General features: G+C 37.4%; 1 protein-coding gene across 1 annotated transcript in view; it reads right to left on the minus strand.

Moving 5' to 3' along the window:
* Positions 1 to 14198, minus strand: part of LOC139738487 (transmembrane protein 198-like) — a 77815-nt gene that overhangs the window by 17046 nt on the left and 46571 nt on the right. The window contains exon 3 of the mRNA XM_071649115.1: positions 1118 to 1681. Within this exon, the coding sequence (XP_071505216.1) occupies positions 1118 to 1681 (564 nt within the window). The remainder of the gene's footprint in view (positions 1 to 1117; positions 1682 to 14198) is intronic.

A 14198-nucleotide genomic window follows, 5' to 3' on the forward strand; every position in this document is an offset into this window, starting at 1 on the left:
TAAATTAATTAATAAAAACATTGGATTGTACTGACTCTCTAAACTGAGATGACTATTAGTGATTGAATGCATAGTGCAAAATAGACAACATGAGGTTAGTGTTTGGAAAAAAAGGTACATACATGTACTCTATGTACATACACATTCATGACCAACCTTTCATGTGTATCAATGGTTTCCTGATGAAACAACATACGTGTACTGCAATTCACAAACTCTCTGGTACTGTAGAGGTGGATATTTTCGCACGACTAATTTTTCGCGCTTGGCCGGGTGAGAAGAGTTTCGCGTGTTTTTAATTCCGCGGAATCAAGACATCAACCACTGGAACATACATGTATGGCATGCAAAAATATTCATGTGCTTTTATTTTCGCGCTGGTTTCAGGCAGCGCGAAATGCGCGAAAATTTCAACGCCACGAAAATTTCCACTTTTACAGTATTGTACTCTTCCACCCTGGCTGATACAGGGTGATTTTCATGCCATAATGTGGAGGTACTTATTGTAAGTGAGTTGTGTAAGGAAAGCTACACAGCACATGTACAATACATTCTGCAGCCAGCATCGAGCAGCAGAACTAAGACTAGAACATGGTGGCTTAACTTGGTTTGTATCCTATTCTGTTGTGGATGCGATCCAATATAAAGTGTAGTGCTTATTAGGAGGCTATGGCCCCCTTACTTCAAAATGCTACATGCTAATGAATACAATTTAACATAATTACCTTCTACATTGGAATGCCACTGCTAGTTCTGCTTTTTCTCCATTACGTGAAATATATATTCCTTACCTACCAATTCCTGTTTTCCATCTTTAGAACATCAATACGGAAGGCATTAGCTACTTCATGTGGCTACACCATTAAATTGACTCTCCAGAAGAAACTGACATCAGCTAAGTTTAACCCCATGTTCAGATGCACGCCAGTTTATATGCTGATTCGTTATCAAGTTTTAGTTTAAAACGATGCTCTGACCGTCGTTTCGTTATACGTCGTTTCATTAGTCAGCATTCAGATGTATAAATTTATCGTATAGCTATACCGTTTTAGTATAATTTTTTTGTGTGTGACTGAACACCTGTTAGTAATGGGAAATTACCCTTCTCAAAACTCACCTTGTTTATGGTTAAATCCTTTTGCAGTAACCTTGAACTGAATGATGATTCCTACAAGTGACACGAACGGCCAGAGTGCCAATATAAGCCAGCTATACCAGCAAGGATGCAGGGATTCTGCCAACCGAAAGCGATCGTAGACGTAGTTCACCATCCGAAATAATTCCAGGTAATAGTCCGTGCATGTGGCCACAATGGCGCCACCAATCAGAGACGTGGCAAGAATGACAAACGTTCTCTGGAATTTGAGCGTGAGGAGACCAAAGATGACGCCAAGCCCAAAAGCAATGCCGATGGTCACCAGGAGCTGGTCCACATGGATAAACTGTTCCAAAATGATCAATACAACAATAGCAAGGAAGAGCCCCATGTGCACCCCTGTCATGAAGAGGCCTATAACCTGGATCAGCATGGTGATCAGACCACATAACAGGCCCACGGAGAGGGCAATACCAGCATTGGCTCCTGTTGCTAGGCTGCTCTGTTCCTGGCAGATGAGGAAGGAGACCACTGAGGCTAGGATGAAGCCCACCAAGAACATAATGGCCTTGAAGCAGCGGTATCCTGAGAAGAACAAAACAAGAAACATGAAACCTTTTTTAAAATACATGTAGTAGGCTTTGGATTTGAATTGTGTCTTATTACATAATACAAAACACGAGATGCAGCCTAAAAATCTAATTCAATGGAAAAACAACATTCATTTCAGTTTGATCATTCATGAACAGCAGGTATTCATATGATGATTGGTTTAGAAACCTCTCTTACTGACAGAAAAGCACCTTAGTGTTTGGAAATATTTGACATAAGACAGGTGGGCAAGTCCATGAAAAAAGTTACCTCAGGGTGAAAAAATAAATTTCACAGACTTTAACTGAATTTATGTTCAAAGCATTCAGAAAAGCCTATATTTAGATAAAAAAATTAGAATGTTTAAGCCCATCTTGTCTGCATTTTATTTTTTTTCTACTGTCCATGGAATGCACTAAATGAAACAAAAAGAATTTTTCAAAAATATATTATATTAAGAAAATCACAGCGTATTGAAATTTGGTGATTTCTACCTTTTTGAAAGTGTAATGTCCGTGACGTTTTAGGTATAAAAGTTTTTGTACAGAGATTAAAATTGATCCAAGTTAAAATTGTAAGTTAAAATTTGGTTTGCAAAGCTAGAATATGGTGTTACACAAGATTACAAATTAAATTTTGAAACACACGAATACTTTTCCAGTAAAATGCGTCACGGACATTACAATGTTATAAATCCCATAGACGTCACGGACATTACTAAGTATGAAAAATTTAGAAATACTTTTTAAACAAGAGACCCGCGGGTCTAGCGCTCACCTGAGTATCGCAAGTTCACCTTTCACGCAGTCACTAATCTAAATTATTCACAGCTCTACCAAAATTTGACGAGGCATTCTCAAGTGGAAGATGAAAATGTACAATAAGGGCCCAATTTTTTCAAGATTCCTTAATTTGGGGGAATTGGGGCCCCCTGGGGCCCTCTGGGTGGGGCATGGTGCCCAGTTTGATAAATTGAGATCCTGACCACCTAGGGATGCTACCTGCCAAGTTTGACAAAAATCCATCATGAGGTTTTCAGGAAGAAGATGAAAATGTACAATTCAGGCCTCCATTTGGACCCTTCCAACCACCCCCCCCCCACCCCCAAGAGGGGCACCCCTGGATCTCCTATGAACAAACTTGAAACTACAGTCATTACTGTACTCACTCATAGTATTATCTCAGCTCTATAACTTCTGATTCTAGAGAAGATTTTTAAAGATTCCTTCATTTGGGGGGTTTGGGCCCCCTGGGGGCCCCCTGGGCAGGGCATGGTGCACATTTTAACAAATTGAGATCCTAACCCCCTAGGGATGCTACCTGCCAAGTTTGGTGAAAATGGGTCATGGGGTTCTCAAGAAGAAGATAAAAATGTACAATTTAGGCCCCATTAGGACCCCTCCTCACCCCCACCCCCCCCCCCCCTGGGTCCAAAGGGGGGCACCCCTGATTCTGCCATGAACAAACTTGAAACTACAGTCATCAATGTGCTAACTCATAGTATTAACCTAGCTCTATCACTTCTGGTTCTAGAGAAGAAGATTTTTGCGGATTCCTTAATTTTGGGGGGTTTGGGCCCCCTGGGGGCCCCCTGGGTGGGTCATGGTGCCCATTTTAACAAATGGAGTTCCTAACCCCCTAGGGATGCTACCTGCCAAGTTTGGTGAAAATGGGTCATGGAGTTCTCAAGAAGAAGATGAAAATGTACAATTTAGGCCCCATTAGAACCCTTCCCCACCCCCCTCCCCTGGGTCCCAAGGGGGGCACCCCTGATTCTGCCATGAACAAACTTGAAACTACAGTCATCAATGTACTAACTCATATTATTAACTTAGCTCTATCACTTCTGGTTCTAGAGAAGAAGATTTTTACAGATTCCTTAATTTTGGGGGGTTTGGGCCCCCCTGGGGGCCCCCTGGGTGGGGCATGGTGACCATTTTAACAAATTGAGTTCCTAACCCCCTAGGGATGCTACCTGCCAAGTTTGGTGAAAATGGGTCATGGGGTTCTCAAGAAGAAGATAAAAATGTACAATTTAGGCCCCATTAGGACCCCTCCTCACCCCCACCCCCCCCCCCCCTGGGTCCAAAGGGGGGCACCCCTGATTCTGCCATGAACAAACTTGAAACTACAGTCATCAATGTACTAACTCATATTATTAACTTAGCTCTATCACTTCTGGTTCTAGAGAAGAAGATTTTTACAGATTCCTTAATTTTGGGGGGTTTGGGCCCCCCTGGGGGCCCCCTGGGTGGGGCATGGTGACCATTTTAACAAATTGAGTTCCTAACCCCCTAGGGATGCTACCTGCCAAATTTGATGAAAATCGGTCTTGGGGTTTTCAAGAAGAAGATGAAAATGTAAAAAGTTTACGCACGACGCACGACGGACGACGGACGACGGACGACGGACGACGCACGACGGACGCCGGACGAAGGGCGATCGCAATAGCTCACTTGAGCCTTTGGCTCAGGTGAGCTAAAAATGCTGAAGTTTTGTAATTAAACAATGTTTTCTGATTATCAATCAATCTGTTACACAAGACTATCAATTAAGTTTTGAAACACAAGAATACTTTTCCAGTAAAATGCGTCACGGACATTACAATGTTATAAATCCCATAGACGTCACGGACATTACGAAGTATGAAAAATTTAGAAATACCTGTAAATAATGATGAAGTTTTCTAATATTGCCTGTAATCTTTCTTTGTTAGTGTGAATGTGTGTGTGTGTGTGGGGGGGGGGGCAGGTACATGTATGTGTGTGTGTGGGTGGGGGGGGGGGTAATACCTTGTTCATCAAATCTTTACCCTTGCCTTTAATTTGTTTCTACTTTCATTATCTCACCAACCTGCAGTTGGGTCGTTCGTTTGAGTCAAGTTCTTAACCAAAAAGTCAGTGAAATATTTTGTAGCTCAAATCACTGCAGTTCATGGAGATGGATGTACTGTTACATTCATGAAAAGACAGGGTACATCTAATCTGTTCGTCTATAGCAATGAAGAAGAGTCTTTCATCGAGAAGACACAGATAATTGAGTGTCTGTCTTCTCTATTTAACAATGGACAATCGAAATAGATGTTCCTTTAAACAAAACTTTGAAGCTGAATAACTAAACTTTTTTACAAAATAGCAGTAGCAGTAGCTCACAATCTACCCTGTATAAGAATTGCATCTAGGCATTTTTTGCTTTGGTTATGTGTTCTCTTAACTGTACTTAATTTTGTGGTATAATGAACCACTTAAATTAGTCTGTATTGTACCATGATTGTACATTCATGTTTATTATTGCCACTTAAAGAAAATCATGTATCAAAGAAATGCTATATGTTGTACAGCTAGCTCATACAAAAAAGATGTCAGCAGAAAGAACTAAACAAAAAGTTAATCATTTATTATGTTCAAGGTTCATCAAAGGTGTAATATCTGTAACATCCATAGGCTTGTTCCTATGCATATATAAACAAGGAAAAGTAGAAATTACGCGGTGCGTAATATATGTCCCCGCCGGAAGTAGCATTTTGTAACAAAATGTGCAATATAGGTAAAAAATCAAGGTCAAAGGTCAAAGAAGTCAAAGGTCAAAATTCTGTGTAGAAGTGTTGAAGCCCTCACCTAGTGCCATCACATAAAGCAAACGGAATCGAAATCGGGTTAGAAATGGCGAAGGAGTAGCATTTTGTAGCAAAATGTACAATACAGGTCAAAAAATCAAGGTCAAAGGTCAAAGAAGTCAAAGGTCAAAATTCTGTGTAGAAGTGTTGAAGCCCTCACCTAGTGCCATCACATAAAGCAAACGGAATCGAAATCGGGTTAGAAATGGCGAAGGAGTAGCATTTTGTAGCAAAATGTACAATATAGGTCAAAAAATCAAGGTCAAAGGTCAAAGAAGTCAAAGGTCAAAATTCTGTGTAGAAGTTTTGAAGCCCTCACCTAGTGCCATCACATAAAGCAAACGGAATCGAAATCGGGTTAGAAATGGCGAAGGAGTAGCATTTTGTAGCAAAATGTACAATACAGGTCAAAAATCAAGGTCAAAGGTCAAAGAAGTCAAAGGTCAAAATTCTGTGTAGAAGTTTTGAAGCCCTCACCTAGTGCCATCACATAAAGCAACAGGAATCGAAATCGGGTTAGAAATGGCGAAGGAGTAGCATTTTGTTGCAAAATGTACAATATAGGTCAAAGGTCAAGGTCAAAGGTCACAACTGAAATTCTGTGTAGAAGTTTCAAAGCTCCCATGTAGTGCTATCATATAAAGCAAACAGAATCAAAATTGGCTCATAAATGACAGAGAAGTAGCAAATTGAAGATTTTGATCACACACGGACGCACACGGACGGACACACGGACACACGGACACACGGACGGACGGACACACGGACACACACACGTACGGAGCCCGTTTCATAGTCCCCTGCTCGAACTCGTTCGGCGGGGACAAAAAGTTGTACATTGTATCATCAATATCATTCGAATATCAGAGATAAATATCAATATTACTGATTATATATTCTTCATGTTATGATTTACTTATGAAGATTGTTTCATTTGTCAGTATTGAGCCATTGTTTGATATCATTTCATTTTTGTATTATTACATTGCATCATTCATATAACATGTTTATTTTTACCTTGGAAGGTGAAAAGAGAAGACATAAATATTTCAGAGAAATTATTTAAAGCTGACATGATTTATTTCATGCCATTGTATGTTTTAAAAAATGAGAAAACATGAAAACAAAAGAAAAAGAAAGTAAGTAACTGACTGATATTTCATATATTTTCAAAGTGCATAAGATTGTAATGTCCGTGACGTTTTAAGACTTTTCTCTTTGAGTTTTCTTTTCAGTTTAAGTTTTAGGGATTGCTTCAATGACAGTGTTTATGTATTCTTAGATGATTGTAGAAGACATACCATGTAGAATAGTCTAAATTGTGAAATACTTTAATTTTACCATATCTATATACTTTTATTAAATAATATTGAGTTGTTTATTGTTGCCATGGAAACTGAAAAACATTGTTTATTTCACAGAATGGACTAAAAAGTATCTTTATGTACCCTACAGTCCTTTTGCTTCAGAAAAAGCATAAAAAAATAGTTTTTCACTAACCTTAATTTCAGTTTTTAACAAGTGGACAAAAGTGTAATGTCCGTGACGCTCAAAATGTAATGTCCGTGACGCCAGATTTCTTTCCATCATTGTCATTTGAAACACTTTTTAATTTAAATTTGTTTGAAATATGTTACAGCAATATCAAAACATTCATTGTAAAGGAAAAATGTCTTATTAAGATGATTAAACTCACAGAGTTTGTAAACTATTTGTTGGCATGTAAAGAGTTGAGTCCGAAAAATGTAATGTCCGTGACGCACAACATTTTCTGGCATAATTAAACAACGATTGTATATTTTTTTCTTATATTCACAGTGTTGTTTTATCTAGATGAGTGGTGTGTGATCACCAAGTATTAGCTTCAAATAAATGTTTTCTCTTTTAAAACTAACCTCATAAAGTGTCAAAAAATGTCTGAAATGTAATGTCCGTGACGCTGGACTTGCCCAGGTCATAAAAGAGGGAAATGAACAGCATCCTGTATTTTGCCATACAAAACATAGTTCACTGAATTGCAATTGTTTGGGTATATCCTCCACGCACTGCATGAAGTAAATTTGCAAATTAGATCACCAAGTAGATTTCAGTGTCTTACCTTTAGCTAAATTATACAACAGTTTGATAGTATGATTGATTAGACATACATCATGAGTTCTATTTACAATTCAACCATAGAAAAAATTATTTTCAAAAATCACAATATCAAAAATGCATTTGTTTGAATTTGGTAGGAATAGATAGTTCATATTTTGCTCCAGTAGGTCAGGTTTGGTGTAATTTGTAGATGAATGTATTAAGTGTGTAAAACATACAACCATAAGCTTTATAAGATGGCCTGTTGTCTTATCCTTTGAACTTCAGTATTTCAAAAGGCTCAACTTTCAATGCTAATTGTTATGTCGTGATGCAGACACTCTATCCCTTTCTGAGGTGACATACATTTTTCACAGTAATTCAATTCACATCTCGAATTCAGTCTCTCTAGGCAAAAGGGAATATTATCCTGTTGAAATAGAATCATTATTGTATCAATGGTTTAATACAACATATGACACCTACACATGTAAGTTACTATACCATAATCACTTTGTCACTTGCAGTGACAATTCAAATTTTGAGGAGAAATATTCTACTGTCCTGAAAACATTCTTAGAAATATGTCTAAAACCATTTTTTTTTTCTTTTCCAAGGAACTTCTGCAGGAAAATCAAGTGATGTGCACATCGATAAAAGGGCAGAAACATATCATTAATTACATTTAAACTGTAAATTGGAAGTTTATTGAAGTCTACATGATGACAAGTAAACCAGCATGTAGAGTTTATGAAGGCAATGTACAGTCCCTGACTGGTTTCATCTCTCTTAACCAAAAACAGAGGTCAACTTGGGCATAATCCACAGCTTGGATTAAAATATTGCTTGCTAATTGCAATAATGACACTTGTAAATAAGATACCAGGTGTATGTGGGTTTGTGATTAAGGAACATGCTTCTCACAATCCCATGTTGCCTGATTAGGTTGTAGGGATTGCACAGCTGTGTACTGAAGAATGTTGGGTGGGGCAAGAAAGAGGGGATTGGCATATGAGAAGGGCATGCTAGCCACTTGACACTTCAATATACCAATCAAATCTTATGCAGTAATGTGTATTGCAACACTATCTCTCAGAAGTGTGGTTTCATGTATGGCGAGCAAAGAGCATTAGAGTCATATTATTGCTTGGTGATTGCACTGTAAGCTCCTCAAACATGATTGCCCTGCAAGGGGAAGGGTAAATTCAGATTTTTATTGCACTGGATCTATGTTTGTAATATGTCAGACGGAGAGTTCATTATTGATGGCATCAAGAATATGTGCTATAAAGATAGCCCTTTGAATCATCTGTTAAAGGAAAAATATAAACTGTGATCCACAATACTTGATAGTGATAGTCACATAACAGTGTTGTTATATAATAAGTATTTCAAGTTTTCTAGACTGCAGAAGCTTTCAAACAATATGAAATTCAAATTACAACAACCTTTCATTGCACTAAAAACAACTAGACTCTTTGAAATGGTTTCAAAAAAATAGCTCTAATGTTCAGAAGTAGTTACTGTAAGCTTGCTGGGATCAGGCATTCATACATATTTGTAGTTGTAGCTCAAATTAACATGCTTCAGAATCAAAATACCAATAAATGTTTCCAATTTAAAAACAATTTTGTATATATCTGAAATTTGAACAGGAAGTAATCATAATACTAAAGCCCCTACTTCTTTTTGGCAGTGAGCTTCTCTAATAGTTTTCCTAACTCTAGATAAGCAATCGGAATTATATCAGTCAGTAGCAATGGGTTACAAATAGTAAAGCTTTGAATAAAACTTTAGGTCCGAGGACTGAACTAATTCTGTGATGTAAATTTTGTACATGTCATGAAAGCTGATTCCTTGTAAGTGTGGACTGATATGACTACAGATAAGGATTTGTGCAGGTCAACTTGTCCAGTATCCTATGTATGTACACAATTAGATCCCATATCAACACATAAAATGCCAACAACAATACACAGCTACACAATGAAGAGGCTTTCACTGTGTATCAAAATTCTAGCTGTGTATAAAGGGAATTTTACTCTGCATTGCAGGTATCAAAGTATACAGAGCTAAAAGATAAAGATATGTATCATATCCTGATATAAAAAAAGATATCATGTTGTAGTCTAAAATCATGAATTATGCATTCACAGAGGATATGCATCATATTCAGAAATCATAGAAGGGATACTGACCTACCCCTCGAAGGACTGGGGACACAGGTGTTCTATGACGTCAAGCGCCATGCTCAATTTTATGCGTGATGCCTCGGGTTGGTGCTATGCTCAAATTTCATGCTTCAGGTATTGAATTTAGGAATCAGCAAACGTGAATGAATGAAGACTTTCGGTATTGAATTAAGAATCAGAAAAGATGGATGAAGACTCTCATGCTTTTCACTCCCTCTTACCCATCTTCCATTAGCTGAAAATTACATGCAACCCCAAGCTGTAGGAATAGTTTCCAAGATAGCATTACCCTTACAACGACAATGAATTAAGAAGACAACCTTTATAAACATACAATGATAATGAGTTGAGCATTGATCATTGACTATCATACCTGTGTTCAATATGTACAAATTATCACTCCCTTTTCAAGCATAACTTCATAATGTTCAAAATTAAACGCTTTAAACTAATTGACTTGTGAAAATATCAGCAAAGAGCACTATTTAACATTCTCATTGAAAACATCAAAGACGCTAGGTTAGTAGAATACATATTTTGTATTTTGTTGAAAGTAATTTTGAGTTATAAAGCATCCAGTACACATCATGGTCATTACTGAAATGTTTAAAGTACATGTCATTCATGCGCACATCTTCATTAAACAACAGTGATTTACTGGAATATTATAAATGAACTGTCAAACTGCAAAGTTTTGCTATCACATAAATAAACATTATTGTTCTTGCTCCCTGTAAATGAATGAGAAGACATTCAATATTAACAATGGTCACATTAAACTTGACATCTAAATGTCATTATGAGATATGCTGACATTCATGAGATGTGCTGAGTACAATACTCAGCTGTACAAAACAACAACAACAACAAACATGTACAACGTACTTTGATGACAAATGTTTTGGAGGTGAAATTTGAAAAAATTCTGCAATCATGTTTATAGACCTAAAAAAAAAAAAAAAAATCCATAGAAAGAGACTGAAAATTAGTCTCTTTTGAACATGTTTTCAAGCATGATTTCTTTAACTTTAGATTTCTCATTTCAATGTTAAAGATTAATGGTAAAAATAGCATTATGCAATGTATTGCATTAATGCCATCACAGTAACAGCCCTAATTCTGATTCCCAATTACCCCTACATGTATACTTCTGAAACATTCAACACCCAAAACCAGTAAGACCTTCCGCCAAGAAATAATTATCATTCATATGATTTTAGATATACCATTGTGTATGAACTTTTATTTTTGTCTTTGGTACTGCCTAGATAAGTTTGTAAATACCCTCAGTTTGTTTATGACACAGTACAAGACATTCAAATTACATCATAATATACACCTAAATGTACACCCTGGTCTTTCTAGGGGCTCCTCAAGTTCCCATGTACAGTTTTGTACAGTTACTGTATGTGCAACAATTATTATTTGGCGACTGTCTGCTCTATTCTTGTGTACATTGCACATTCAACACAATGAATCATGATGCTATGCTTTCATGTCAATATATCACCCTTGAAGCAAAACAAGGCACCTACAATGGCTATTTACCAGTAATTGTTTGAATTCTATGTCATGAGTCATCCATGCTTTGTATCACAGGTTGCTTATATGGGTTTAAAAGCTGTACTGTACGTCTTGTCACTTTTCAGTCTGTTGCTGTGGATATTGCTATTGCTTGTAAATATGCAATTCATTCCTATACTGTACATACAAGAGACATGCGTTACCTCCAGCAAAATTACTGCGTACAATTAAGCACGACCAGTATACAGGGGATAATATACATGTACACATACTTTTTTTTTTCATTTACTAGTCACATTTTTTCTTTTCTTTTGGGGTTGGGTGGGGGTACATGTATGATCTCAATTATGAGAACATTATAACATCTGATGTTTGTTTGCTACAAGAGTAGGTTGAAATGCTCGCTGCAAAAATGTTTCCTTCTTTAATGAATATATTCAAAAACATCCTACCTTGGCAGAAAAAGATTAATTACCTTGTTAAAAAAGGTAGCTTTGAACTTATTCCTTCCTTAGTAGTTAATTCATCAAAGTTTAAAAACAAATGAAGGTCTGAAAACACAAGTGTTACTGCAGACATAAAACAAGGCAACACAAATTTCTGATCCATTCTTCTTTCCCCTACTGTCTAGAAAGAATCATGAGTCACCAAGAAGAACCAACAAGGCAAGTCTACTGTGTGTTTCCAAGACTACTTAGTACTTTAAGACAATGTGTATCTATCAATAGCACAATGAAAGTGGCCAACAGCACTGTACTAATGGCTGAGAGACATGATAACTGTAACATAGCACGGAACAATTTTCCTGGTATTGCATATGGCGATGAGATTGGATATGACTGCTATACAAAATGTTACTTGGGTAGCAATTTCACTGCGTGGAACTGTATACCATTTTGTTCAAAATATAAAGTATGTCTATCAACTAAAAAGTGCTATTCAATTTCAAGAAGAAGAAATTATTCCCCGCATAGTCTGAGTTACATTATTTCATTTGTTATACTATAAACCTAGGCTGCCTTCGTTTACTGCATAGTATGAGTTACAGTACATTATTTCATTTGTTATACTATGAACCTCGGCTGCCTTTGTCTACAATTACCTGCACAAGTACAAGTATGGTGTATTACTAGTTGATTAAAACATTGAAACTGAGTCAAGAGCAAAAGAGCTAAAACTTGTATGTGATGTTGTATGTATGCATTTCATGGTAACATATTTGCACAATGCACTGGGCACTAAATCATACTGTCATTATAGTGCCACCAAAGTAAGGGCAACTCTTTTTTTTCCCTTTCCTTTTTTTGGCTAAAAGAGACATATTGCCCAATGTCTTCCTTTCAAATAAGTAAAAATGAACTCTGTGTCCTATGTGAATTGTTCTCAAACTGCTTGAATCTATGAAGTTGCATGGGATGAGCCATCATATTATCTTTTTTCTTCAGCATCTTTTCTTGAGATCATATTTTTAGGTGATCCGAGTATTTACCATATGGTGCTGTTTAAAACCAAGCTTCACCTTTATTCAGCATACCATGTATCTACCATGGAAATCTACAGAATTACTTTGGAGATATATTAAAGAAAAAAAAAAACCCAAAGAATTACACAGCCAGGATAAGTGGGATGGATCACATATTCTGTAAGTATTATGCATTAGTGTAGCAGAGATGTCTGATCTATGGAAATGTCTGGATGGAATCCACTCAGTCTGAACAAAATGGCACTGGCGAGAGCCATGCATGTACATTGTACAATAGCTGATGAGTCACAGGTAGACTAGAAGCTAGAGCACAAACAGGTAATGTGCAGGAAAGTGAACTAAATCACCGAGACAGGTTGCGTCCTACTGACGGGATGGAGTATGTACCAGGAAGCCGGCTCTGCCTGCTGATAGCTGCTATCAAATACATGTGGGATTTAAACACTGAGGAGTGGCACACTATCAAAGCCTGGAGCACTTTTTCAAAGGGTTGACCAAGTGAAAACTAGACACTATCATGATTTTACTTACAGAAGACAGATATGGTCACTTGTATTGGTGTGACACAACATACAGTAAACATTGATAACTTTCTCGTTACAAATCTTAATGTTTAAGGATCAATGCCCTATGTCCAAAAGGATGTGCACATCCTTGATACATTCACAGCAGAGTCCTGGATACTGCAATCTCTCGTACACGAGCCATATAAAACTCACTGCCTGGGAAAATTTCATTGAAAATGTTAACTTTGTGATATTCAATTAATGGTCTAGACCTATCATTTTCAATGTCTACATGTATAGTAAGCAAATAATCAACGTTGGTGAAGGTGATGGGACAAACTATCACTTCCGAGGCGATCTGGATGTAGCTATCTTTCCGAAGCGCAGCTGAGGAAAGATAGCATACACATTCAGATCGCTGAGGACGTGATAGTTTGTCTCATTGCCTGAAACTAAAAGTTGATTATTTGCTTTATATTCCACATCTAGGGTCCTAGAAATTCCGGTTTTATTCCACATCTGAAAACGTTTTAGCTGTCTTTAGGTTTTTTGGCTACGTGTGCGCGTAGAGTAGATGACAAAACAATGAATTTGCTGCGCGCACCGCGCGGCACCGAAGTGAAAGTGCGTTGCACTGTGTACTATCAAGTGACCTAGGTCACATGATAGTCCACAGTGCAACGCACTTTTATTTCGCGCGTACTCATCTTGCATTAGGACTGTGTGGGCTGTGTGGAGATCAGCGAAACAACAGGGACTATCAACATAGAGTGTAACGAACTTTTCTTCCCAGGTGATGTGATGGGCAAAACTACGCTTCATCACGTGATCAGCTCTGGACCAATCCTATTGCAACCTTCTTAGTATGTGGAATATAAAAATCAATATCAGCAGGTCATAGTTTAGAATAAACTAACGAACATGCTCACTATTAAAGTCCAAACTGCATTGCTGGAAATAAAATGCACTGGGGTCAGTCCCTCTTCAAGTTTTCTTCATAGCTGGAGGCAGTTTGCTTGCAAAGGCACATGGCAGTTGCTGAGCCCCTCTAGATTTCTGATCTAACCAATCACTCTGCCACTTTCTTTCCTCTCTCTCCTGTGAGTTATTTTAA

This window comes from Diadema antillarum, unplaced genomic scaffold (genome assembly GCF_040938485.1).
Source record: "Diadema antillarum isolate AM-2024a unplaced genomic scaffold, OU_Dant_1.0 seq00000746_RagTag, whole genome shotgun sequence".
NCBI lineage: Eukaryota > Metazoa > Echinodermata > Echinoidea > Diadematoida > Diadematidae > Diadema > Diadema antillarum.